The 26,681-nt window shown below is 40.9% G+C and overlaps 1 protein-coding gene across 7 annotated transcripts in view; it reads left to right on the forward strand.

The window, feature by feature from the left end:
* MID2 (midline 2) overlaps nt 1–26,681 on the forward strand; it is a 134,967-nt gene that overhangs the window by 97,364 nt on the left and 10,922 nt on the right. For 6 of the 7 annotated variants that reach the window (XM_019824138.3, XM_006943911.4, XM_045050527.1 and 3 more), the window contains exons 4-7: nt 7,965–8,072; nt 9,706–9,854; nt 20,548–20,675; nt 22,233–22,466. In XM_019824138.3, the coding sequence (XP_019679697.2) occupies nt 7,965–8,072; nt 9,706–9,854; nt 20,548–20,675; nt 22,233–22,466 (619 nt within the window). The remainder of the gene's footprint in view (nt 1–7,964; nt 8,073–9,705; nt 9,855–20,547; nt 20,676–22,232; nt 22,467–26,681) is intronic. The other variant, XM_019824139.3, reaches the window with a different exon arrangement.

Genomic DNA, 26,681 nt, shown 5'->3' on the forward strand with positions numbered 1-26,681 from the left:
ATCCATTTGAAAAACAGACCTATTTCATTTTTCCTATTTTTATGTAAAGCTGTCAGGACCATCTTTGAAATATTGTGTTGTTTTGCTTTAGAAAACAAGAAAAGATGGTCTTGTTTTCTTCCTTTAATACTTTTGAACCTTCCTGATACAAGGGCTCTGGGGTGGTGGTGGTGGTGGTGGTTTTGTGTGTGTGTGTGTGTGTGTGTGTGTGTGTGTGTGTGTGTGTGCATGCGCGTGTGTGAGTGTGTGTGATATTGACCTAGTGTGATCTGGATTAATAGCTTAGGGTGCCTGGGTAGCTCAGTCTGTTAAGCGTCCAACTCTTGGTTTTGGTGCAGGTCATGATCTCAGTTTCATGAGTTAAAGCCCTATGGCTGACTCTGAGCTGGCAGTGTGGAGCCTGCTTGGGATTCTCTCTCTCTCTCTCTCTCTCTCTCTCTCTCTCTCTCCCCCTCTGTCTCTGTCCCATTCCCACTTACGCTGTCTCTGTCTCTCTCAAAAGTAAATAAATCAATTTTAAAAGGCACCTTAGCTTAGATGCTGCCATCGTAGGTGCCATATCTGCTTCATAAACATTGTGGCCTCTTATTTTTTCCCATGTTTATTGAGATGTAATTGGCATATAATATTACGAAAATTTAAGATGTATGATGTGATGATTTGATATACATGTAGATTACAAAATGATTACCACAATAAAGTTAGTTAACACATTCACCACCTCTCATAGTTGTCTTTTAGTCTGTGGTGAGAGCATTAAGGATCTATTCTCTTAGCAGTTTTCAAGCATACAATACAGTCTTGTTAACTATAATCAGGGAATCTAATAAAGCTGAACTCCTAGAAACAGAGAACATTGCATTTTCTTGAATGCATCATTTTAAGAGAGTAATGAATTCTTTGCAGCACAGTAAGGTGACAAAGCTGTTCATAACAACTCCTTGATAATCCATCAGACGGCCAATGTACCTCTCACTCTTCCTTCTCATTTCCTTTGCACAGAACGTGACTTTGCAGACTGAAGGCAGCCTGCCTCAGCCACTTTTCTCTGATGTTGTGGAGTCTGAGAAGGTGGGGTTGGTGGTCACCTGAGCTGCCCTGGGCGATAATGGGAAGTGAGAAATTTGCTGTGCCTTCCCACTTCCTTGAGTACTGTGCCTGCCTTTCCTCTCCACCTTGTTATCAATTAATGTGTTAGCTAACGATGGTTAAGATGTTGCTACAGTCTTAAGATCCTGAAATTTTATCCAGGTACACTTGAAGGCTCAGAATGACAGCGCAGCTCTCCATAATATATCTGCAACCTCCGTTTCTAGCCTTATTTCCCTCCCTTGCACCTGTCAGGCTGATCTGCTTTATCCAAACATCCTCTACGTTCCCGCCTGTGCTTTTGTTCATGCTATTCATATCCTTCTCTTGGCCTAGAATTCTCTCTTTAAACCTCATTTCGGTGCGCCCAAGTCTTGCTCATCCTTCAGGACCAGCTCAGCTACATGAAACCTTCTCTAATCCCCTGATTGTCCTTTGCCACAGGCAAACTTCGTTTTCTCTTCTCTGTGCCCTTGAAGAGCTTTGTTTGTATTCTGCTATATTGCTTGTTCTGCTCTTCCTTGAATTGTAATTAGTTTGATTCACACTCATCTTCTCCACTAGACTGTAAGTACCTTGAAGGCAGAAGCTGTAGTCTTTTGCATCATTCTGTCCCGCACGGGAACCCACATAGTGTCTTGTACACAGTGTGGGCCCTCAATAAATGTTTGCTGATAAAAACTTCCCCCAACGATCTTATTGCTGGCATTTCAAAATCTTCTTGTGGGGAGATCTATTTGGGCAGAAGATTTCAGGGAATGAACTAGGATGGCATTGACTGTAGAGTGGAGGACCCTGAGATGAAGATGCCAACCCAGTGTGCTATTACCACATAAATGAATTTCACCTGAATCTGGGTATAGGGCTCATCCACTACTTCATACATGCTGTTCCACCTGAACAGGAAATCCCAGCTCCTTCTGAACTCTTGTGCAGTGGTCCACATGACTGATGGATGTGACTGAGCTCACACACTGAGGAAGTTTCTCATGGGGATGGGTGGAGGGAAGGCTGATGCACTTTGAACCCAAGAATAAAAGACCTATAGAACAAGCGTGTGGGAGATGGCCCAAGAAAACTATCAAATAAGCTCGCTGAAAGAAACTCAGGGTAAAAAAGTCTAGTCCATTTACATTTCAATACAGAATAGAAACAATTGCCAAAATAACTTTTTGTGTCCTCTTTTAAGCCTTTGCAACGTGTGGCTTTTGTGAACTCCCACATATTTATTTCCTTGTAGTGACCAGCATTAGAGTCCTTCTAATGGGACATGTGTGTTTGTGTCAGGGAAGGGTGGAGATTGGGGAAGACTAGGTCTGACTGTGGGTTTAATCTGTGGGCTGGTAGGTAGGAAGGAACTTTGGGAAACAGTAGATGGGCAGTTGGATAAAAACGTGCAAGTCAAATTCTTGCTGCCTTTTGGAAGAAAGAAAAGAGCACAGAGCAGGAAGCAGACCTGGTGACCTAATAGGGAGGCCTGTGTTCCCTAGGGCTTGGGCCTTAGAAGACTCCTGCTGAGAGTCGGTCTTAAACATCAGAAATTCCTCCATGCCCCTGCAAAAATTGCCCTTTTTTGGGGGTGGAGAGATTTATACAAGCAGGTTTCCAAGATTACTCTAATGGTGTTTTCAGGGAGGATAGATTTTTCCACAGATGAAAAGCCTGTCAAACCCACTAACCCAAACCAAAGAGCAAAGGCCAAATAAAGATGTGGAATCTCCCACCAACAGACCAGCCTGCCAGTCCACCAACCGACCAAAAGTGCTTATTAAGATAAGCCTGGTTGTTTTCAACTGAGGGTTAATAAACAAGTGAAATATGTCAGTGCATTTTCAAGGAAAACTGCAGACAGGGAAAATACCAGGGCTTTCAAGTACCTTCCAAGCAATTTGAGATGTTTTATTCACATCATGAAGACAGTTTTACCCTGGAGTATTTCCTGTTCGGAAAACATTCAAGGAACCTGCTCTTTTGGGCTGCTTCTTGACATGGAAAAATTTTAATGTCACTGCTTTACCTTTCGTTTGGGATTTTGCCTCTTCAGCCAAATTTCTGCTACCTGTGCCTGGCTGCTTTATTTTGCCCACTGCAACTGTCCAAACTGCACCCTAGCTCCCTCACTTCAATCTACATTTTCTGTACAAAATGTGTTTACCATAGTACATTTTCTAATGTTTGTCATTCTTATTCTGATTTTTCATTTTACTAAGTCAATCAGTAAATGTTGTGTGTAAGGCATTGTGCCTGTTACAGCAGGAGAAACAGTGACATAAAAACTTTCCTCAAGGAACTTGCTGTCTAATTGAAGTTTTGCAAGCGAGGGAGTGCTTCTCATATTTGACCTTTCCTTTCGATTCCTGTTACCCTCTTTGGCTAGACCCTGTTCACATCAAAATCATTTCCTAAATTGCTCCCCCAGCTTACCATTACCCCCAATCAAATCAATCCCAGGTCATCTTTTTTAAGAAAAAGTTAACTTGATGGTTGCCAGAGGAGGGGATGGGGGGTATAGACAAAATGGGTGAAAGGGAGTGCTGTGGGGGGGTACAGGCTTCCAGTTATGGAATGGATAAGTCACAGAGGATGAAAGGTACAGCATAGGGAATATAGTCAATGATATCGTAATAGTGTTGAATGGTGATGGACAGTAGCGACACTTATGGTGAGCACAGCATGACATATAGAGTTGTTGAATCACTGTGTTGTACACCTGAAACTAATGTAACATTGTGTGCCCACTATACTTCAATTTAAAAATGTGTATTTTTTTATTTTTATTTTTTTAAGTTTATTTTGAGAGGGAGAGAGGGAGAGAGTTTGTGTACATGCATGCAGGAGAGGGGCAAAGAGAGAGGGAGAGAGAATCCCAAGCAGGCTCTGCATTGTCAACACAGTGCCTGATGCAGGGCTCAATCCCATGAACCAGGAGATCATGACCTGAGCTGAAATCAAGAGTCAGACACTTAACCCACTGAGCCACCCAGGCACTCCCCCCAAAATATACGTATTTTAAAAAGTCATTCTCTCACCATCCTACCCTCCTCCCCCAAAAAATATTTTTCAAAGATACCATGTTGTCTAATGAATAAGGTTCAATTTTGTTATCTTGGCTCAAGATTTCTCTCCTTTTTACCTTTAAAATCTAAGTCCTATCCATCTTTAAGTCTCAAGTCCCACTGCATTCAGGCATCTTTTCTACACTTCCCCCTGAGAGCAATCTTTCCCTTCAATTTCTGTAGATTGTATTCTACATCACTCATTGGTATGCTACCTTAACTTGTTTGTTTTATATGCATGTGGCTTTTCCCTGTTCAGATTGCAAATGTATTGGGCCACCTGGGTGGCTCAATCGGTTGAATGTCCAATTTCGGCTCATGGCCTTAATCTCACAGTTTGTGAGTTCAAGCCTTGCATTGGGCTTGCTGCTGTCATCCTGTCAGTGCACAGCCCACTTCATATCCTCTGTCTCCCTCTCTCTCTGGCCCTTCCCCACTTGCACTCTCTCTCTCAGAAAAAAAAAACATTAAATATTGCAAGTTTATTGAACGCAGGGCCTGAATGTAATGTATTACACACAAAAGATGCTTCATACATGTTTGATGATGAAGATGGTGATGATTTTTCCTGATTTCAGGGTATGTATAGGATGGGTTATGAGGGTGGGTGGCAAAGGAAAGATCCTGAAGGTGGGGAATGAATTAATAAAGCTTTTACAGTAACAGTCCAAAAGGGTGATAAGGGCTTCAGCTTATTGATTCCTTGGCTCAGAGCCTCATTGTATTGCCAGAATAAATTCAGTGAGTTTGAAAAGAAAAGAAAGAGTAGGACTTTGGTACTGCTGTGAATTTATGTGGGGGCTGACAGAGAAGTAGAAGTCAGAAGTAAGCCAACCTGAGTAACTCCAGTAATGATAATAGCATTAGCAAAAATGAAAGAAAGAAAAAGAAAGAAAGAAAGAAAGAAAGAAAGAAAGAAAGAAAGAAAGAAAGAAAGAAAATAAATCAGAGGTGGAAGCCAGATGTAGAGGGAAGATGATGAGTTTGTTTTTAGATATACTGAATTTAGGGTAACTTAAGTAACCAAGTAGACATGTTTAGCAAGCAGTGAGCTACTCCCTACCCCCATTCGATTCAATACAACAAATATTTACTGGACATCTACTGTATGCCAGTCACTATGTTAGAGATGCAGTCAGATAAGACACTATCCCTGGCCTCCAGAACTTATGTTTGAGTGGGGACAACAGACTAACAAATTCCTACAGTATAAGGTAGTAAATGGTATAATTGAATTATATATACAGTGCTATGGTAGTATAAATAAGGGATGCATTTGGTCCAAGCAGATGAGAAAAAGTTACAGAAGTGATGATTTTGGAGCAAGGCCTGGAAATATCAGTGGATGTTTGTTCAATAAACCAATAGGGAAATGAATTTCCAAGTGAATGAAGTCTCGAGGAAAGGCACAGGGTGTGTGGCACCTAGGGGAACAACAAGTGATCTGGAGTGACTAAAGAGAATGGGATAACAGAATAAAGATGGGGGCACCTGCGTGGCTCAGTTGGTTAAGCGTCCGACTTCGGCACAGGTCATGATCTCGTAGCTTGTGGGTTCGAGTCCCTCATCAGGCTCTGTGCAGACAGCTCAGGGCCTGGAGCCTGCTTCAGATTCTGTGTCTCCCTCTCTCTCTGCCCTTCCCCTGCGCGCGCTCTCTCTCTCTCTCTCTCAAAAACAAATAAACATTAAAGTAATTTTTTTTAAAAGATGGATGGAGCAAAAGAGGTGATGGTTGTCAGAAAATGGACAGGAATTTTGTTACATTAGCCTGGGGAGGCAGTCTAGTGTGATGGTTTGAAAGGTATGGACTATAGTGTCAGACTGCCTGGGTCCAAATCCCATCTCTGCCACTTACTAGGTGTGTGGCCTGGAGTGAGTCACTGAGTATCTCTGTTCTCAGTTTTCCCATCTATGAAATGTGGCTGCTGGTACCTGCCTCAGAGGATTGTTTTGATGATTGAGAGAGCAAGTGTATGTAAACTGATTGAGGTAGTGCCTAGCATATATTGAGTGTTATGTTGGCCCAAGGGCTAAATTATAAAGAAACAAGGCACTACACCATTGTGTCCTACATCATCAGCAGGTTCAAAAGGAAATTATAAATGGGAACTAAAGTTGACAGATACTCTAAGCACGGATCCAGGGCGCACTAGATGAATCTCCTGTTCTCACATGAGTGGGACTTTCTTGCAAGGGTGACATATCTGCCTTGGAAATGTAGATCCAATTTAGGGAAGGGGTGAGGAATCAGAAAAAAAAAATTACAATGGCCGGAGTGGGACTGTTTATTCCCAATACATGGAAGCTCTCATTATGGCATTCCCTCTGGAAAGTGGAAATAAAATGAAATAAGGTTGAAATACCACCAGCGTATTTTATTTCAGTTAAGTAAGCAACCAAAAATTGGCCAGTGGGGACCTTCGAGGGCAAGAGAGGAGGCAGCAGGGTCCAGCGACAGGCATTTTGCCAGGTTTGGAGTAGGTAAAGGATCCTTGAGTAGACTCTTGGAATGATTGTGTTTCCCTGTGTGACTGCTCTGTGTGCTGCTCACATGGAACTGAGCCTTGTCCACCCAGCCAGCCAGGCCAGGGGTTTCACTTGACAGAACTCGGTCTGAATTCTGGTGTTACCAATGACTAGCAAGTTACTCACGTTGCCCAAGCTTCAGTTTCTCCATCTGTGGAATGGGAATAAAGGTGGCTCCTATATTATAAAGTGCTTATGATAATTACACGAAATAATGCATCTATAAAGCATTGGAACATTAGGTGCTTAAATGACATAAGTCCGTTCCCCTTCCTTTGCTTTTCCACTTGGGCAACCCAGAGATGCCCACTCTCAGTTCAGCCCTGCTGGGCACTTCCTATCATCTAATGTCAGTAGTGGTAGAGATGGGAGAAAGGAGAAATCAGGATACAGAAAGACAATGAAAAACGGTGGCTTTTCTTTTTTACAACCCCACTCTGACTTTGCAGTGGAGATATTTTGATGTAGCCAGTATTCCAAAATAGAAGAGGTATTCAGATACTGGACAGCCTAAGGTGAGAGGTATCTACTAACACATGATGGCAACGATGTGAAAATATAGCTACACATGCATTTCTCTGATGTGAAGTTACAGCTGCACAGTCATATGTTTTAAATTTTTTTCTTTTTAATGTTTATTTATTTTTGAAGGAGAGACAGAGCAAGAGCAGAGGAGGGGCAGAGAGAGAGGGAGACACAGAACCTGAAGCATGCTCCTGGCTCTGAGTTGTCAGCACAGAGCTTGATGCAGGGCTCGAACCCACGAACTGTGAGATCGTGACCTGAACCAAAGCTGGACACTTAACCAACTGAGCCACCCAGGCACCCCTCGTTCATACATTTTAGAATTAGAAGGGAACAAGGAAAATCGAAACCATTGTTTTAGGATGGTAGAAATCAATTGTTGCGATGTTATCTCAGTATTATTGTGCCTGTGGAGAGGGATCCTCTTTTCCTGACATACTTAAATCTCCTTACTGTCTTTTCAAAAGAACAGCAGGAGAACAGGGTGCTGGGGTAAAGGGAGTTGCACAGTGGGAATAACATGCCCCCATCTCATCTGTCCTTCTGCCCAGCCTTCATGATCTACCAGAGGCTGGAGAGTTTCCTATCTGTGGTGCTTCAATGCCCTTGCATCATTAATATCATCATCTCTACCCTTCTTCTAGGACTGGATCTTATGAGGGAGGTATGGAAGAAGTTGTGCATGCTTAGCTGTCAATCCGAACCTTTGAGAGGCAGCAGGGGACAAAGGCAGCAATCACTGTGTAATATTCTGGACTTTCTTGGCAGGTGAATACTGCTATGCATGAGGCAAAACTTATGGAAGAATGTGACGAGTTGGTAGAGATCATCCAGCAGAGGAAGCAAATGATTGCTGTCAAAATCAAAGAGACCAAGGTAATGCACAGCCGCTTCAGTGAGGCCAAGGCAGAGTTGACTTTACAAATGTCAGAGTTTCCTCCTGATGATTCCAGGGTGAACATGGATCGCAAAAATAAGAAGAAAGGAGGTGGTAGGGAGGGATGCAAAGAAGAAGCAATGTTTGACCTCGTGCGATGAATCCAGTAAAAATGATGGCAGTTCTGGGGTGTTGGAAATGTTCTATATCTTGGCCAGGTTGGTGGTTACATGGGTGTTTGTATATACAAAAAAAAAATCATTGAGTTTTACACTTCAGAGGTGGGTGCTTTACTGAATGTGTTATAAGTCAACCTGAAAAGAAAAAGGAAAAAAAGTAATGGTGGAAATGAGGGTCAGAATTATGGAAGGACCAGGCATGCTAATATAAGGACTTTGGGCTTAATCTAAAAGGCATTGGGAGACCATTTTAGTTTCTTAGGAAGGGAGAAGACTGATCAATATGGCAGAGGTATGCAGAATAGATCAGAACAGGATGATACTGAAGTCAGAGAAGCAAGTTAAGAGGCTTATGGAGTGTTTCTTTTTTAACTTCTTAATGTTTATTTTTGAGACAGAGTGTGAGTGGGGGAGGGGCAGAGAGAGGGGGAGACACAGAATCCGAAGCAGGCTCCTGGCTCTGAGCTGTCAGTGCAGAGCCTGACATGGGGCTTGAACTCATAGACCGTGAGATCATGACCTGAGCTATAGTCAGATGCTTAACCAACTAGCCACCCAGGCACCCCATGGAATGGTTTTTGGTATGAGTTGATGAAGACCTAAACCAGGGAAGCACCAGCACAAATGGAAAGGAAGTACATAACAGGCACTACTAGAAAGGAAATGATGAGAATCATTAACTGATTAGCTACAAAGATGAAGGGGAAAGAGAAGACGTTCTGGTTTTTAGCTTGGGAATTGAAGAAGCACGGTCAAGGTCAGGTGTGAGCTTCCGTGCATCTCTATGGTTTTAGGCTTATTGGTCTGCCGGTCAGTGTAGTGATTATAATAAGTTCATGTTGTGTATACAATGTGAGGAGTTATGAGAGTCTGGAGTGATAATCAGTACTTTGTGCCATGCTTGATGGTTGGGTCCAGCTAACACATGAGTTGAAATTTCTGTGACCCCAGGCCTGTGAACACACAGGTATGCATACAGATACATAGAGAAATGTATACACAGAAATGTAGATACTCATAAAGAACAAAGAGTTACTTTTTATTAAACTCGTATGTGAAAAGCTATTGACAATAAAATGTAAACAGTGGTGATCTCTGGGTACTGGGGTTTCTTTTTATACTTTTATTATTTTCAAAATATTCTATGGTGAGCATGCATTGCTTTTATAATCAGAAAAATTAATGTTACCAATAAAAAGGTGGAGGCCGATGATCTACAGTATATGACTGGGTGTATATGCAATGTGGGTAAGTGGGCTGGAGGTGGGAGGAGGGGCTGGCAAGACAGACGTAGAGGGTAGGGTGAGGAGGTGAGTGGTAAGTACAGGGACCTTGGGACATCAATAGGCCTTATTTTTAGAAACACCGCAGCAAATCTCCTTCGTGTTGTTTTATAGTTTTTAATTAAGCCCTGGATATTTAATCTCATTTTTCTTTGGCTCATTCCTTGAAGGTAATGAAGCTGAGAAAGTTGGCACAGCAGGTTGCTAATTGCCGCCAGTGTCTTGAACGGTCAACAGTCCTCATCAACCAAGCTGAACATATCCTGAAAGAAAATGACCAGGCACGGTTTCTCCAGTCTGCAAAAAATATCGCTGAGAGGTGAGTTCCTTCTCTTTTTACATGCCTGCTCTTATGAACAGGGGGCAGCTTGAAGTCCCTTAATTCCGTTCAGGCATGTATGTATGTAGCAGCCACCACCAGATAGGTACGAAGCCTCAGTGGTTCATTGCCCTGTGGATTTCTGGCACGCTTTTCTCTGTGTAGCTCATCTGTTCCTCTAGTGTCCAGCCAGTCATGGCCCCTAGCTGTGCCCTAGCTCTTTGTGGCCCACTCCGTGCTAGAGCTTTCTATGTTGATGTTAGCGTAGGGCCAGAGAAATATTTGGCCACAGAGATAGGTGTGTGCTCTTCCTAAATCTTTGTGTGGTTCTCATTGCTTTCATTTAGTTATCCATCACACAGATCCTTTAGAGCAGTAATTCTTAGGCTTTTATTTTAATCAATGGCTCCTTCGACAGAGTGATGAATGTCATGAGCCCTCTACCTGAGGAAAAAAATGCATAGTAGATATATACACACAGAATCTCGCATACAATTTCAGAAAACTCATGAATCCTTAGCAGGCCATCTATACACCATTTGCAAAGAATCTGAAGATGAAAGTGAAACATTGCTCAGTACAATCACCAAGGCTTCGAAGGGCTGCAGGGGCTCATTAGGCAAATCTGACTTCCTTCTATCTCTCTCATTTACTGGAGACTTTGGCTCTGGGTTCACAGTATTCCTTTCTGTTGCTTCTGCCATCGTTCTGGGTGCCATTGGCGGCATCCACATCTAATGCCAGCTGACATTGGCAGCTGACCACATCTAATACTCTAGCCATCTAATCTCCTGGCTCCTTGCCATCCCATCCTCCAGTGACCCTCACCTCTGCTCCCCTTCATCCACCTACTTCCATGGCTCACATGCTGAACCTCACCATCACTCAGAATAAACTAAAACATCCCACCTTCTAACTACAACCTCTGTACTTATGGTTGTTTGTTTTTCTTCCAGTACATCCATTCTTCAACTTCATTGGGACCTCTAAGGCCTGACTCCTATCTACCAGCTACCTATTGTCTTCACTTCTTTCTTTGGCCTATTTAGGGTCTATGATTTCTCATTTCAGCTATTCACTCTCTTTTCTGTGTACCCAGTTCCCTTGCCCCACTGTCTTTTTATCCCACCAATCTGGTAAGACCCCCAACCATGAAGCAGCCCAGCTCTTCTCACCTTTTCCATGCCTATGTTTGAGTTGCAGAACCCTGGGGGAGAAAACTCAATAATCAAAGAGGTTGGTACTGCTGCATCGCAAATTTATGGCTTCTAATCTCCCCTGGGCCCTCGGTACTGACCTGAAATCCTTCTGTGTTGCTTTGGTCAGCTTTCTTTCTGCTTTGTCTCCATAATGGCCATTTCAAATTTTCTGTGTTCAACTCAAAGTTCCGACCCTGCCACCTTCCTGCTCATGCTCAGCAGATGACTTTACATCCTATTTTTATAGAGAGAGTGGTAGGTAAGAAATGACAAATTCCTCAGCTTCTCAAGCCAAGCTGGGGGGCATACCTACATCCACATCCATGAGTTCCCCCTCCCTTTTGATTATAATAGAAGACATGTGCTTTGTGCCACATGCTTCCTTTTTAACATAGTTTCAATTTCTACCTTTCTCTAGTTGACTTCACATGGACTTTTAAAAATCCACTCATGTCTCTCCTATCTAAAACATTCCTCTACCTCCTACCTACTCTAGCCATTGCCTTATCTCTTTCTTTCCATCATGACAAACTCCTTTTTTAATGTTTATTTTTGAGAGAGAGCAGGGAGAGAGAGAGAGAGACATCAGGTACACAAGACAGGGAGGGGCAGAGAGAGGGAAGGACAGAGGATATGAAGTGGGCTCTGCATTGATATCAATGAGCCTGATGTGGGGCTCAAACTCACAAACTGTGAGATCATGACCTGAGCCAAGGTTGGACACTCAACCGACTGAGCCACCCAGGTGCCCCCTTTATGGCAAAATTCTTGAAGGTCTTTCCATTTCCTCACCTCTGATTTATGCTTCTTAAACATTTATTTATGTACTTATTTACTTTTTAATGTTTATTTTTAGGAGAGAGAGAGAGAGTGTGATCAGGGAAGGGGAAGATAGACAGGGAGACACAGAATCCGAAGCAGGCTCCAGGCTCCGAGCTGTCAGCACAGAGCCCAACGCGGGGCTCAAACCCATGAGCCGCGAGATCATGACCTGAGCCAAAGTTGGACGCTTAACCAACTGAGCCATCCAGGCATCCCTCTTCTTAAACATTTAAAAGTTATTTATATTCAAGTAATACTTGCACATAGTTAAAAAGTCAAATATTACTAACATTCATATTGCAAAAAAATAACAATCTTCTCCTCACTCCCAATTTCTGCTCTCCAATAATAATATTGAACATTTACTTTGTGTTGGGCATTATTCTAAGGCCTTATAAGTATTAACTCATCTAATCCTTATAAAAACCTCATGAGATAAACACTATTATTATGCCCATTTTAGAAGTGAGAGAATGAGGCTCAGAGAGGTTATATGACTTGCCTAAAATCACCCAGCTAGTAAGGGATAGAGGCAGGATTCAAACCCAGGAAGTCTACACTTTTCCAACAAAGCCAAGCAATTTCAACTCTATTAGGGATTTCTTTTTTTTAAAGTTTATTTATTTTGATAGAAAGAGAGAGAGAGCAAGCAGGGGAGGAGCAGAGAGTGAGGGAGAAAGAGAATCCCAAGCAGCCTTGGTGCTGCTAGCTCAGAGCTCGATGTGGGGCTCTATCTCATGAACCATGAGATCAAGACGTGAGCCAAAATCAAGAGTCAGATGCTTAACCAACTGAGCCACCTAGGTGCCCTTCCATTAGGTATTTCTGTTGGCATTACCTTTACATTTCTAAATAACATCGTTATATTGCTATTTTCTTCAAATTTAGACATTAACAATTGACTTCTACAAATCTGGAAATTTTTCAGCCATCATTTCTTCAAGTATTTTTTTTATGCTGCCTTCTTCTCTTATGCAGATTCCAATTACATGTATATTAGGCTGCTTGAAGTAGTTATCAGCTCACTTATGTGTTGTTCATATTTTAGCCATTTTTTTCCTCTGTGTATTTCATTTATTTCTAATGATATGTCTTGGAATTCACTAACCTTTTCTTCTGTAATGCCTAATCTGCCATTTATCTCTCTAGTGTATTTTTCATCTCAGATATTATTGTTTTCATCTGCAGAAGTTCGGTTTGGGTCTTTGTTTATCATCCATATCTCTACTTAACATATTTAGCTTTTCCTCTAGCTTTTGAACATATGGAACAACACTAATTCAAAAAGATATATGCACCCCTATGTCTATTGCATTATTTACAATAGCCAAGCTATAGAAGCAACATGACTGTCCATTGATAGATGAACGGATGAAGATGTGGTACACACACACACACACACACACACACACACACACACACGATGGAATATTACACAGCCATAGAAAGGATGAGATCTTGCCATTTGTGACAACATGGATGGACCTCGAAGGTTTAATGCTAAGTGAAATAATTCAGACTGAGAAAGACAAATACCATGTGATTTCACTCATATATGGAATCTAAAAAAAAAACAAAACAAATGAATAAACAAACAAAAAGCAGAATGAAACCTATAAATATGGAGAACAAACTGATGGTTGCCAAGGGAAAGTGGGTGGGAGATGGACAAAATGAGTGAGGGGGAATAGGAGATACAGGCTTCCAGTTATGGAATGAATGAGTCATGAGAATAAAAGGCACAGTATAGGGCATATAAGTCAAAGATATTGTAATAGGGTTGAATGGTGACAGATGGTAGCAACACTTGTGGTGAACACAGAATAACGTATAGACTTGTCAAATCACTATGTTGTATACCTCAGACTAATGTAATGTTTTGTGTCAGCTGTACTCAAAATCATTAAATCAAAATCATTAAAATCAAAACATGGACAAAACATGGAATACAGTTATCATAACTGTTACAATATCTAGTTCTAACATCTGTGTCAGTTCTAGGTCAGTTTCAATTGATTGCTTTGTCTCCTCATTATGGGTTGTATTTTCTTCCTTCTTTTCCTATCTGATAATTTTTGACTGGATGTCAGACATTATGAATTTTATTAGGTGCCATATATTATACTTCTATAAATATTCTTTTTTAATTTTTAAAAATCTTTTAATGTTTATTTATTTTTGAGAGAGACAGAGACAGAGAGTGAGCAGGGGAGGGGCAGAGACAGGGAGACACAGAATCTGAAGCAGGCTCCAGGTTCTGAACTGTCAGCACAGGGCCCAATGCGGGGCTCAAACCTACGAACTGTGAGATCATGACCTGAGCTGAAGTTGGATGCTTTACCCACCAAGCCACCCAGGCACCCCTCTATAAATGTTCTTAAGCTTTGTTCTAGGACACAGTTAAGTCACTTGAAAATAGCTTGATCCCTTGGGTCTTGCTTTTAAGATTTGTTCATTGGAATCAGAGCAGTGTTTAGTCTAAGGGGAATTTTTCCACACTAGTGAGGCAAGATGTTTCTGAGTACTCTGACGAGTGCACCATGCATCATGAGATTTTCCAGCCTGGCTATTGGGAACAGACACCATTCCTGGCCTGTTGTAAGCACCAAGGATTGTTCCCTTTCATCTTTTTGTTTTGTTTTGTTTTGTTTTGTTTTTTTTGGTGCTGTTTCCTTGGCCTTGGGCAGTTTCCTCATGTGCATGTGTCAATTAGTATTTAGTTGAATACTTAAAGGGGAACCTTCAGAAGGTCTCCAGAATTCTCTCTGTGCAGCATTCTCCTCTCTGGTACTCTGCCCTGTAAACTCCAGCTCACTTAGTCTCCCGAACTCTCTGTGTTCTTTTTTTAAAAAATTTTTTAACGTTTATTTTCAAGAGAGAGAGACAGAGAAAGAGAGAGACAGAGAGACACACACAGAATCCAAAGCAGGCTGTAGGTTCTGAGCTGTCAGCAGAGAGCCCAACACGAGGCTTGAACCAGTGAACCATGAGATCATGACCTAAGCCAAAGTTGGACACTTAACTGGCAGAGCCACACAGGCACCCCTCAGTGTTCTTAACTAGGGATTCCGTTAAGCTCTTCTGGATTTCCCCTTCATGTACCATTTTACCCTTTTAATATTGTTGGAACAATTTTTTTCCCATAGTTTTCTAAGAAAGAGTACATGGGATGTAAATTTTTGAGACCTTTTTGTTTCAAAAATATTTAAAATTTATTATCACATTTTATAGGCTGGAAATAAGTTTCCCTTATAATTTTGAAGCCATAGCTCTGTTGTATCCTAATTTCCAGTGTTGGGTTGAGAAGTTCACTGCTATTTTGATTCCTGACCTTTAAATATGATTTATATTTTAAAATATGAAGCTTTTAAGGTCTTATCTTTAACCCAGTTTTTCTGAAATTTCTCCAGGATATGCCTTGGTGTTGGTCTTTTATCCATCACTTTTGTTGGACATGAAATACTCTTTCCAATCTGAAGACTAGTGACTTTTCATTCTGGGAGATTTTCTTATATTATTCACTAATAATTTCCTCCCATTTATTTTCTCTCTTCTCTGTTTCTGGGACTCTAATTAGTCAGGTGTTGGACACTCTAGATTTTCTGCTTTAAAATATTTTCTATTTTTAAAAAATGTTAATTTATTTATTTGAGAGAGAGAGCTAGAGAGAGAGCGAGAGAGAGAGCGAGAGAGAGTGCACATGCATAAGTTGGGGAGGGGCAGAGAGAGTGGGAGACACACAATTTGAAGCAGGCTCCAGGCTCCAAGCTATCAGCACAGAGCCTGATGTGGGGCTTGAATGAATAAACTGTGAGATCTTGACCTGAGCCAAAGTCAGACACTTAACCGACTGTGCCACCCAGGTGCCCCTTTTCTTTACTATTTTTTACAACATTGTCTTCTTGTTCTATTATCTAAGATGTTTCCTTAATTTTTCATCCAATTCTTCTATTAAAATTTTAACTTCAGGGGCGCCTGGGTGGCTCAGTCGGTTAAGCATCTGACTTTGGCTCAGGTCATGATTTTGAGGTTGCTGTTTGAGTCCCACGTCGGGCTCTGTGTAGACAGCTCAGAGCCTGGAGCTTGGTTTGGATTCTGTGTCTCTGTCTCTGCCCCTCCCCTGCTCATGCTTTGTTTCTCTCTCTGTCTCTCTTTCTCCCAAAAATAAACATAAAAAAATAAAATTTTAATTTCAGCCTTCCTATTTTCATTTATAAGTGCTCTTTCTTGATCTTGTTTCCTTTTCTTTTCTTTTCTTTTCTTTTCTTTTCTTTTCTTTTCTTTTCTTTTCTTTTCTTTTCTTTTCTTTCTTTCTTTCTTTCTTTCTTTCTTTCTTTCTTTCTTTCTTTCCTTCTTTCTTTTCATTCTGTCCTTGCTTTGTGTTGCAAGCTTCTTGTTTATCTTCCTGGAGATATGAGTGAACATTTAAAAAGCTTCTTCTAAATTCTGCATTGTTTTGGTTTCCTCCAAGTGCCTTTTCTCTATTAGTTTGTTTCACTTTCTGACTTTCCCTAAATGTCTGATAATCTTTTGCCTTTCTGTTTGAATTTAAGCACTAGAAGATGACTAGAAGATCCGAGGGGATGGGAACAGTCTGTTGCTTGGTGAATTTCACTGTAGAATAATAAGGTGGCATGCCAGATTTTGACTGAGGGGACCCAAGTGTTAGGTCTGTAGGTGTTTTGTCTTCAATGGGTCAGTTTTCCCTGGAAGGAATCCACCAATCTCCTGCTTCTGGTGGGAGATGAGGGAGGGGTCTAACTAAGCCTGGCTGCTATCATTCTAGGAGCCAAGCAGGGAAAGGTTGCTAGGGGTTTTAAGACTGCTTTTAGTACAGCGGAAAGTAAACCTCACATTTCCTGCCAGGATAAGGAAGGAGTAGTCTCTGATTCAGTGGATCCAGGGTCTAGCTGCTCTTCATACAAACTTCCAACTGTCTGTGGCACAACATCAGCTTGCTGTTGTTGGCTTCCTGACCCAGCTTTCTCTGGTCTGTTGTTGGGTACCACTCATCCATCCCTTTCTAGCTTCCCAACGTTTGTTGACAGTCTTTTACTTGCTGGCATGTCTTTTTCCATTCTCATTGTTTTTGTGGGTTTATGACATTTTATTCTTTGACTGTCATCTCAGTGGTATTTCATGAGAGCCGAGATGAACATAAATTTAAACCACTGTATTTAATCATCCTCGCTCACCCTTCAATTCTCCGAAATATCTTCTGCCATTACCACACTATTGTAAGTGTTCTTTTCCAGGTCACCAAATGAATACCTTGCTGCTAAATATAATAGACATTCCTTTGTCTTCCCATACTGTTTCATCTTACTTAATCACGCAGTAGCACTTGTCCCTACTGACGATTTTTACTTAAATTTCTCTGCCCTTAGCTTCCATAAACACTCCTGGTTTCCTCCCTACCTATGCGGTTTCTTTTGCCTTTGTGAGCAGATCTCCTTTGACCTATTCCTTTAATGCTAGTGTTCTTTATGATTCTTGTTTTAGGCCATTCTCTTCTCTCTTGAGAATTATCTGCCCAGCCTAAATATCTTCATCGATGGTTTCTCATAGGGTCTGAAATTCTTCCTCACCAATAATAATTGTAATATATTAAGGACCAAGATTTCAGTTAAAGTCAAATTTTAGCTGGGAGAGTATTCCTTCTCCCTTACAAATGACACTTATTATATTGTCCTTAATGGAGGTCAGAGCCTTGAGAGACAGGTAACGTTGTTTTGCTTAAAGTATTAAACATAGAAACACAAACAGACACACACTTACATATACCCCAATGCCATTTTTACTCACCCTTCCAGCCACTGTTAATATTTGGGAGTATAGTATTCCAATATTTATATTTAATATGTATTTCACAAACATAAGGTCATGTTGTATATACTTCATTATACCCTACATTTGAAACTTAACAATATATCATGAACTTGTCCCTGTCATTGGATTTATTTATTTATTTATTTATTTATTTATTTATTCATTTATTTTGAGAGAGAGCATGCAAGTGAGGGAAAGGGCAGAGAGAGAGGGAGAGAGAGAATCCCAAGCAGGCTCTGCACCATCAGCGTGAAGCCTGATGCCAGGCTCAAACTCACAAACTGTGAGATCGTGACCTGAGCCGAAGTCAGATGCTCAACTGAGGCAGCCAGGTGTCCCCTTGTCATTGGATAGTATCATATAACCTGATTTTCAGTGACCTCATAGTATTTCATCTTTTGATGTGTAGTAACACATTACTTAGTTCAGTCCCCATGGTTAGACAATTAGGTTACATATAGTGTATTGCGTGCCCTTAAACAGTTGCATCTTTGCATATACCTCAATTATTTCCTTAGTAAAAACTTTATGAAGTAAAACTGTGGTGTCAGAGAATATTTGCGTTTTAAACTATTTGGGTATTTAATGCTAAATTGATCTTCAAAATTTGTTGTCAATTTCAGTCCTGGTAAAATATGGAGGCATTACCTAATATAGGCATAAAAAGCTCCTATATTGTCATTAGTTATAATCTTAAATGCTATCTCATTTTATCTTACATTTATTTGATTCCTCAGGTAGTTGGGCTTTTAAATATATTTGTTGGCTACTTATTTTCATGTTGTATGAATTGATTTTCTGTCTTATTTGTCTACACTCTTGTCACTACTTTCCTTTCTGATCACCTTAAAATCTGCTCTGCCTCCAATTTTGACCCCTTCCAGTCCATTACTGCAGCCAGAGTACTCTACTTGAAACATAAATTTGAGCATCACTCTGCCTAAAAAGGCTTCAGTGGCCCACATTGCTCTCCGGGTAAAGTGTAAAGTTTGTAACATGACCTACAAGGCTCTGCGTGACTTTGCTAATTCTCCAGCCTTCGGGCAAGAGAGAACACACACACATCCATGTAGTCTTTGCTTACCTAACTCCTACTCATTGTGTAGGTCATTGCTTACCATAAACTTCCTCTGGGGAGAGTTCCCTTAGTGCCCAAGTCCTTGTCAGGTGGATCTTGTGTATGTTACACTCCCTTTGTAGCAGCACTTCTATTGCCTATTTAATGTCTTTCTCCTCTATGAACTGTGAACTTTGTGGAGGCAAGGACCACAGCTGTGTATCTCCAGTGCCTAGCACAGTGCCTGGAACATTAGTTGTGCTCAGTAAGTATTGCATGGATGGATGGATGGATGGATGGATGGATGGATGGAAGGAAGAAAGAAGATTGGGGAGGTCAGGAATAAATTTCATGAGCCAATTTTCTACCTTAACTCTTGCCCTAAAGAGGTTGTTTTCTTCTTACTCATCAAATCCTGGAAGAATCACCTAAAGAGTGAGACTTTAAGATTATACTGGGTTAGCCTTTCATTTGTTTATGCTGGCCTGCAGTTTATTCCTAAAACATCTATTTCGCAAACAACCAAGAGCTATTGTTGGCAGAAGTATAGCAAGGTACACGTGCATGAGGATATATATTTGTTTAACTCCTCAACCCCTTACAACTAATTCATCATAAAAGTTTCCCCTCTGGTCTTTTTACATCCAGTGCCTCTTCCCTTCATTCTACCTGTGTATTGTTGCCAAGTTCATGTTTCTTTCCATTGTGTCATTTGCATGCTCAAGAATCTTCATTGGCTCCAATTCAGAAGGTCTGTCACAGAGCCTCAACATGTATGTTTTGGTCAAAACTCCCCCAAGATAATTATGATGTGTAGTCATGGTTAAGAATTGCTGAAGCACATAAAAATTTACCTTAATTAAAAAAAATGGTCTAAATTGGTTCAGGGTATAAAGTTTAGAATCTGATGAACATGGATTAAGTTATATTTCTTTTTTTCTGACTTTTCCTGGTTGTGTGACCTTGGGCAAGTTATTTAACCTTTCTATGTGTCCTTTTCATGTACAAAATGGAAATAACATTTACTACACAGGATTATAGTAAGAAGTAAATTAATCAATGTATGTAAAGTACATGCATGATCTCTTCTACCTACTAAATGCTCAATAAATGTTAGAAGCTGTGTTGCTGTTAATCATTCCACTATTCACTCAACAATTATTGATTTGCTATGTGTCCAATACTCTGTTATGAACTGTGGAAGATATAAGAGGTACAAAATACCTGCTCTTGAGATGCATCAAACTAGCTGGGGAGTTAAAGCTAGCATAGCATTATATAATAATAATAAATAATAATAAAATTAAACATAAATGTTATAAAAGATCAAATAATGTACAGTATTTAAGTGAAGGCTGTAATTCAGCCCCAGCATGCTGGCTTATTGATTAGCATAAAAAAATAAAAAAATAGAGGGGGTGGCAAAAAAAAATCTCTCAAACTGCTCTTACCAAGCCTTCAGAGGTCTAGTTTTGATGCTGCCTGCCAGATGGAAAATGATGCAGAGAAGGAAAAATCCTGTATTTACTTCTCAAAATTAAGACAGGATGGGGGAGTGCATTTGAGGGGTGAACATATGTGAATAAATATGGTATAACCCTTAATTGGTTCCTGATGATTAAAATGTAAATGGTTCCCACTGGAAAAGCATAGATATGATATTTTTCACTTAATGAATCAAGCCCTACGAGTCCTTTATTTTCTTCTTGTTGAACCAGAAATCAAACATTGGATAAAGGTTGCACACCTATTTTGATGTATATTGATGTACTTTTCTCTTTTCCAGGGTCGCTATGGCAACAGCATCTTCTCAAGTTCTGATTCCAGACATCAATTTTAACGATGCCTTTGAAAATTTTGCTTTAGATTTTTCCAGAGAAAAGAAACTGCTGGAGGGGCTAGATTATTTAACAGGTGTGAAAATACTGTGGTTTCCTTCCTGTTTAAATGCTTTTCTTTTGGTGTTCTCTTACTTTAAGATAATCGGAAAAGAGCAATATTTATAATGAAAATGCTTTTATAAACTTTAAGACAATTCATGTATCTTTTTAGATAGAATAAACTTTAGTTCACATAACAGAAAAGGAGATGATGTGTGAAATATTTCTGGGGGCACATGGGTATACCATTATACTTAGAGGTAAAGAAAAAGCAAGACGTTGCTGATGGATTTCTCCTTACGAGCCTATCAGTAATATATTGTTGCTTGTTACTGAGGGAGTTAGAACTCAGGTGGCAATTATGGAATATTAAAGAATCTCCTGCATAGCGATAGGTACCATTCAAATGTTTTTTTTTCAACGTTTATTTATTTTTTGGGACAGAGAGAGACAGAGCATGAACGGGGGAGGGGCAGAGAGAGAAGGAGACACAGAATCGGAAACAGGCTCCAGGCTCCGAGCCATCAGACCAGAGCCCGACGCGGGGCTCGAACTCACAGACCGCGAGATCGTGACCTGGCTGAAGTCGGATGCTTAACCCACTGCGCCACCCAGGCGCCCCTCAAATGGTTTTAAGGAAATTTAGAAGCTAGCAGATTAGGAAGAAAAATGTAAGAAATATCTGGCTTACACACAATTCTAGGAAATGAGGGGTGCATCCAGCCTATGAAAAATGCTGGATACCTTCAGGATTAATGAATGACCATTTCATGAGAAAAATATACACATACAATAGCCTTGCATTTGTCATTATTTTGGCTAATATATTAAAGTAACTGTCATTTACTGAACATCTCCTTTATGCCAGACACTGTATATTAATTTTATATTATAAATATGTACAACCAATCTATGAGGTAATTATCATCCCTTATTTTACAGAGGAAGCAACTCATATTAATTTGCACTTGGCTATGCTGCCAACAGTCTATAATAAAACTTATTTGAAAATAAAAAGCAATAGGCCAAAGGTCATGCAGTAAGAAAACCATTTGACCACTTTGCTCTAATATCTACATATGTGTTGGTACAGGCAGAGTAGACATCCGGGCAATCAGTTCAATACCTTAGGCTTATATCTTTGCCTAAAATGTCTCTGTCACTGAAGCAGAAGTGGTTTGGGGAAATTTGAAGTCTTAGCACTTGGCTTCAGGTTGTTCAGGATATGCTATCTAAAGCTTATTAAGACAGCCTCAGGGCGCCTGGGTGGCACAGTCGGTTAAGCGTCCGACTTCAGCCAGGTCATGATCTCGCAGTCCCTGAGTTCGAGCCCCGCATCAGGCTTTGGGCTGATGGCTCGGAGCCTGGAGCCTGTTTCCGATTCTGTGTCTCCCTCTCTCTCTGCCCCTCCCCCGTTCATGCTCTGTCTCTCTCTGTCCCAAAAATAAATTAAAAAACGTTGAAAAAAAATTTTTATTAAGACAGCCTCCTCTCTATGAGGTGTAGAGTTGGGCAGCAAGGGTAACAATTGTTAAACTTGCAGAATGGAGAGTGTGCTTTCCTTTACCTTCTTTTCCACCTTTCCTTACAGCCCCAAACCCACCATCTATCCGAGAGGAACTCTGTACTGCCTCCCATGACACCATTACAGTCCACTGGATCTCGGATGATGAGTTCAGCATCAGCTCCTATGAGCTTCAGTACACCATATTCACTGGCCAGGCTAACTTCATCAGTAAGTCATGGTGTAGTTGGGGCCTGTGGCCAGAGATAAGGAAATGTAAGGAAGCAGTAAGCTGCTCAAGATTGGCCGGGGCGCCACGAGGCAAGTGTTTGTAAGACATGTTAGGTTGTTTAGCACAGTGTTTCGTAGACAGTGCAAACTCCCCCAGTGCATTGCAAAGACCTTATTGATGGGTGACAAGCAAGTTGTGTATTTCCTTGCTGGGCAGTCACTGGGGCCACTCCCATTTGTTTATGTAATCCTTAAGCCTTTCCTCAGTTACTTCATGTCACTCCACTCTCCCCAGTCAGAACACAGCTCAGAATTCATTCCTGGGTAGCTAAGCCACCATCATTGCTGATCCTCTGTGTGTGAACATCTCTCTCCTTGACTCTTCTTCCACTTCATTATCATGGTAAAATATGCTATGTTCAAAGACTACTACTTCCTTTAACGCACCTATTTGTATCGGCGACTATAGCAACAAGCCTCCTGCCTCTGTCACTGTACCCCTTGTCCCTTTCCTCCAAGAATTATACCAAATACAAAAATGTGTCAGCAGGCCGCAAGATGAAAGATGGTCAAAAAGCAGTCATTGGGCTCCCATTCTATGGTTTCTCCTCCTGATGAATTGGAGCAAGACATGGCAGAGTAGAAACCTGACGCATCGATTGCCAGACTGAAGGGGGCCAGCTGCAAGTTCCCCTCCATGTGCTGGGGAGAACTGGAAAGCAGAATTAAAACTGAATTCCAGGCTGGAACAGATTCCCACCCTAAGGTTGCATCCACACAGCTGCAAATTAGTATTTTCTTTGACCTCTGTGCTTGTGCTTCTGTGTCTGACTTCACAGGGAGAAGAGTTTTTCCAATGAAACCCTCCCAATAGGCTTCCCTTTTTGGTTGTGTGACAATTCTGGGCCACATGCTGGGGTGGGGAGATGAGAACACATTGGGGGTCAAATTTCTAAAAACACTTGCCTCGTGCAGCTCCAACCTAAGCCACTTGGCCTGGGTAGCTGTATTCCTAGGTATTTTTTCCAGGTGGTGGAGTCACAAACTCTAAGGCCTCCCTGACATGCTTTTCTGCACTTGTCTCTACTGCTCTGGAATGGCTTACAGCCAGCAACTGTGCTCCTCCTTCCTGAGATGGGGAGGGCGGTGGTCTCCTGGGAGTTGAGAAATAAGTCCAAGAAGTGACAAAGATCCAAAGGCTGTCCTCCTTACTTTCAAAGATATATCGTCCTCCATGAAGAAGAGCTTAATGGACAATTCTTAATAACAATAGGATCATAGCACCTTAGAATTGGAAGGAAACTTAGATGTCATTTAAGCTAATCTTCAATTTTACCAGTCACCCAGTAGATGATTGTCCTGTCTCTACTCGAACATTTCCAGTGATGAGTAGCTCACTTCTAACAAAATAACTCATTCAGTTGTTGTGCAGCTATGAATAATTGTCAGTGCGTCCCTAGAAAAGGCCCAACTCTCCCTCCTAGTAACTAATGACAATGATAATGTGTACGTGCATTATGCTTTGTCATTTACAAACACTCCCACTTAGTCTTCATGAGTTCTTCCTTAACCATATGAAAGAGTTGATATTAATTCTGTTTTATAGATGAAGAAGCTGAGGTTCAAGATAAATGAGTTGCCCAAGGTCACAGAGCTACAAACTGATGGAGTCAAGATTTGAACCCGAGCCTGTCAGACTTTAATCTTAATGTTTTCTTGAATTAAACCCACAGCTACCAATTTGTCCTAGTCTTGCCCCTTTATGCCTCACTAGTAAACCTAATCCATCTCTCACATGACAGTTCTTCAGATCATTTTATGTAGCTCTCATATATGTCCCTTCTAAATTTTCTCTTTTCCAGGCTTAAATATCCTCAGGTCTTTGAATCGCTCCTCATGTGACCTGGTTTCAGACCCTTTACCATCATGGTATCCTTTTTAGGAATACACCCATGTTTGTCAGAGTGTTTTATACAACATGCTGTCAAAAAAGTGAAAACAGTACTCCAGAAGTGGTCTGACCACCACGGAGATTAGCTGGATTATTTGTCTTATACATTATCTGATGACCCCCGCCCCAAACCTTTTTATTCCAGTAGTCACATTGCCTGTGTTGACTCCTGAGCATGTAGTCAGCTGAAATCCCTAGGTATTTCAAAATCTTGTTCCTATACAGTTGATTGTCTAAACTGAAATACAACACCTTGAGTACATCCCTATTACATTTTGTCTGGTTAGCTGTGACTCCACATTCGAACCTGCCAAAATCCTTTTAAATCCAGTTTCTGCCTTCCCAGCCTGCCTTCTATGTCTTCTTCCAATCATAAATAGAAAAATGGGATAGGGCAGGGACAAGTGCAGAGCCCTGAGCAAAATTTTGTCTGGCAATGGGCAGATAAGATGAAACAATTTTACTGGGAATACATATTCAGGAAGATTCAAGGTCTCAGTCCTACCTGTTGGTCTGGCCTGCCCCTGTTCTGCTGCTGTTGATTGAACTTGAACTCTGAGAGATGCTTTTCCCTTGAGGTTTTTCCACATTTTCTCTTTTCTTAGACCACTTTATTTACATGTAGTCAACATACAAAAAAGTTGTCCATCAACAGATCAATGGATAAAGAAAATGTGGTATATCCGTACAATAAAATATAATTCAGCCTTTAAAAAGAAGGAGATTCTGCCATGTGTGACAACATGCGTGAACCCGGAGGGCATTGTGCTAAGTGAAATAAGCCAGACACAGAAGGACAAATACTACATGATACCATTTATATGAGGAATCTTAAAATAGTCCAACTCCACATTTTCTTTAACCAGAAATGTCTTCCTTGTTGGTTAGTATTTTGTCTGGAGAAATAGTCCCCTTATTTTTTTTTCAGCTTTCTCCCTTCATTTCTAATTATCTCCCCACCTCATCTAAGATTTGGGATGGTCACAAGCCAATGATGTTTCAGATGATGCTGTTAGCTGAATTCAAACAGATGTTTAGCTGACTGTATTCCCCATTACTGTATATCTTTTCTCCTTTTCAGTTTCGTGATTTGCATTATGAAAGCACTGGCTATACTCTGTCTGGCCAGGCAGTCTGTAACAAACTGCCACAAAGATAAAACTTCTATTTCCTCTCCTTTTCATTTCCATGCAAATGTTCTCCACTACACATTTACACTTGGCTTCATGGATTTCCATATTGTGGTCTTTCCCTTTGGAACAAGGTGTATATTTCCATTACCATAATTCAGTCATAAACCCCATCTCACCAAGTCTCGGTGATACCCAGAGAATCCTATATTTACCTTTTTAAAATGTAGAACTGGTTTTGAAATTACAGAAAAGTTGTAAGAGTAGCACAAAGAATGCCTGTAAACTCTTTACCCAGATTCATCCACTTGTCAACATCCACTTGTCAACATGTTATTTCATTTCCTTTATCATTTGCTAACATTCCCTATCTCTCTATGTATATTTCTGAACCATTTGAGAGTAAATTGCATACATCATGACCTTTTACCCCTAAATTCTTCTGTGTAGGTTTTGTAAGAATAAGGAAACTCTTACCTAACCACAGTACAGTTATCAACTTTAAGAGATTTGATACAGTACTTTTCTTGATCCACTATTCATATTCCAATTTTGACAGTTGACCCAATAGTATCCTTTATAATGTGAAGGACCCAATATTGTCCTTTAGAGTCAAGGATCAGGTATTGCATTTAATGTCATATCTGTAGCCTCCTTTATTTTTTTTAATTTTATTAAAATTTTTTTAAAGTTTATTTTTGAGAGAGAGAGAGAGACAGAGCATGATTTGGGGAGGGGCAGAGAGAGAGGGAGACACAGGATCTGAAGCAGGCTCCAGGCTCTGAGCTGTCAGCACGGAGCCCAATGCAGGATTCTAACTCATGAACCATGAGACCATGACCTGAGCCGAAGTCAGACATTTAACTGACTGAGCCACCCAGGCTCCCCTAAATTTTATTTTTAAGTAATCTGTACACCCAACGTGGGGCTCAAACTCACAACCCTGAGACTTAGTCATGCACTCCACCATTTGAGCCAGCCAGGCACCCCTCTGTAGCCTCCTTTAATCTGGAACACTTAGTTTGTCAGTCTTTCTTTGTCTTTTTTTTTTTTAAATTTTTTTTTCAACGTTTATTTATTTTTGGGACAGAGAGAGACAGAGCATGAACAGGGGAGGGGCAGAGAGAGAGGGAGACACAGAATCAGAAACAGGCTCCAGGCTCCGAGCCATCAGCCCAGAGCCTGACGCGGGGCTCGAACTCACGGACCGCGAGATCGTGACCT

The sequence above is a fragment of the Felis catus genome, chromosome X, assembly GCF_018350175.1.
Source record: "Felis catus isolate Fca126 chromosome X, F.catus_Fca126_mat1.0, whole genome shotgun sequence".
In the NCBI taxonomy this organism is placed as follows: domain Eukaryota; kingdom Metazoa; phylum Chordata; class Mammalia; order Carnivora; family Felidae; genus Felis; species Felis catus.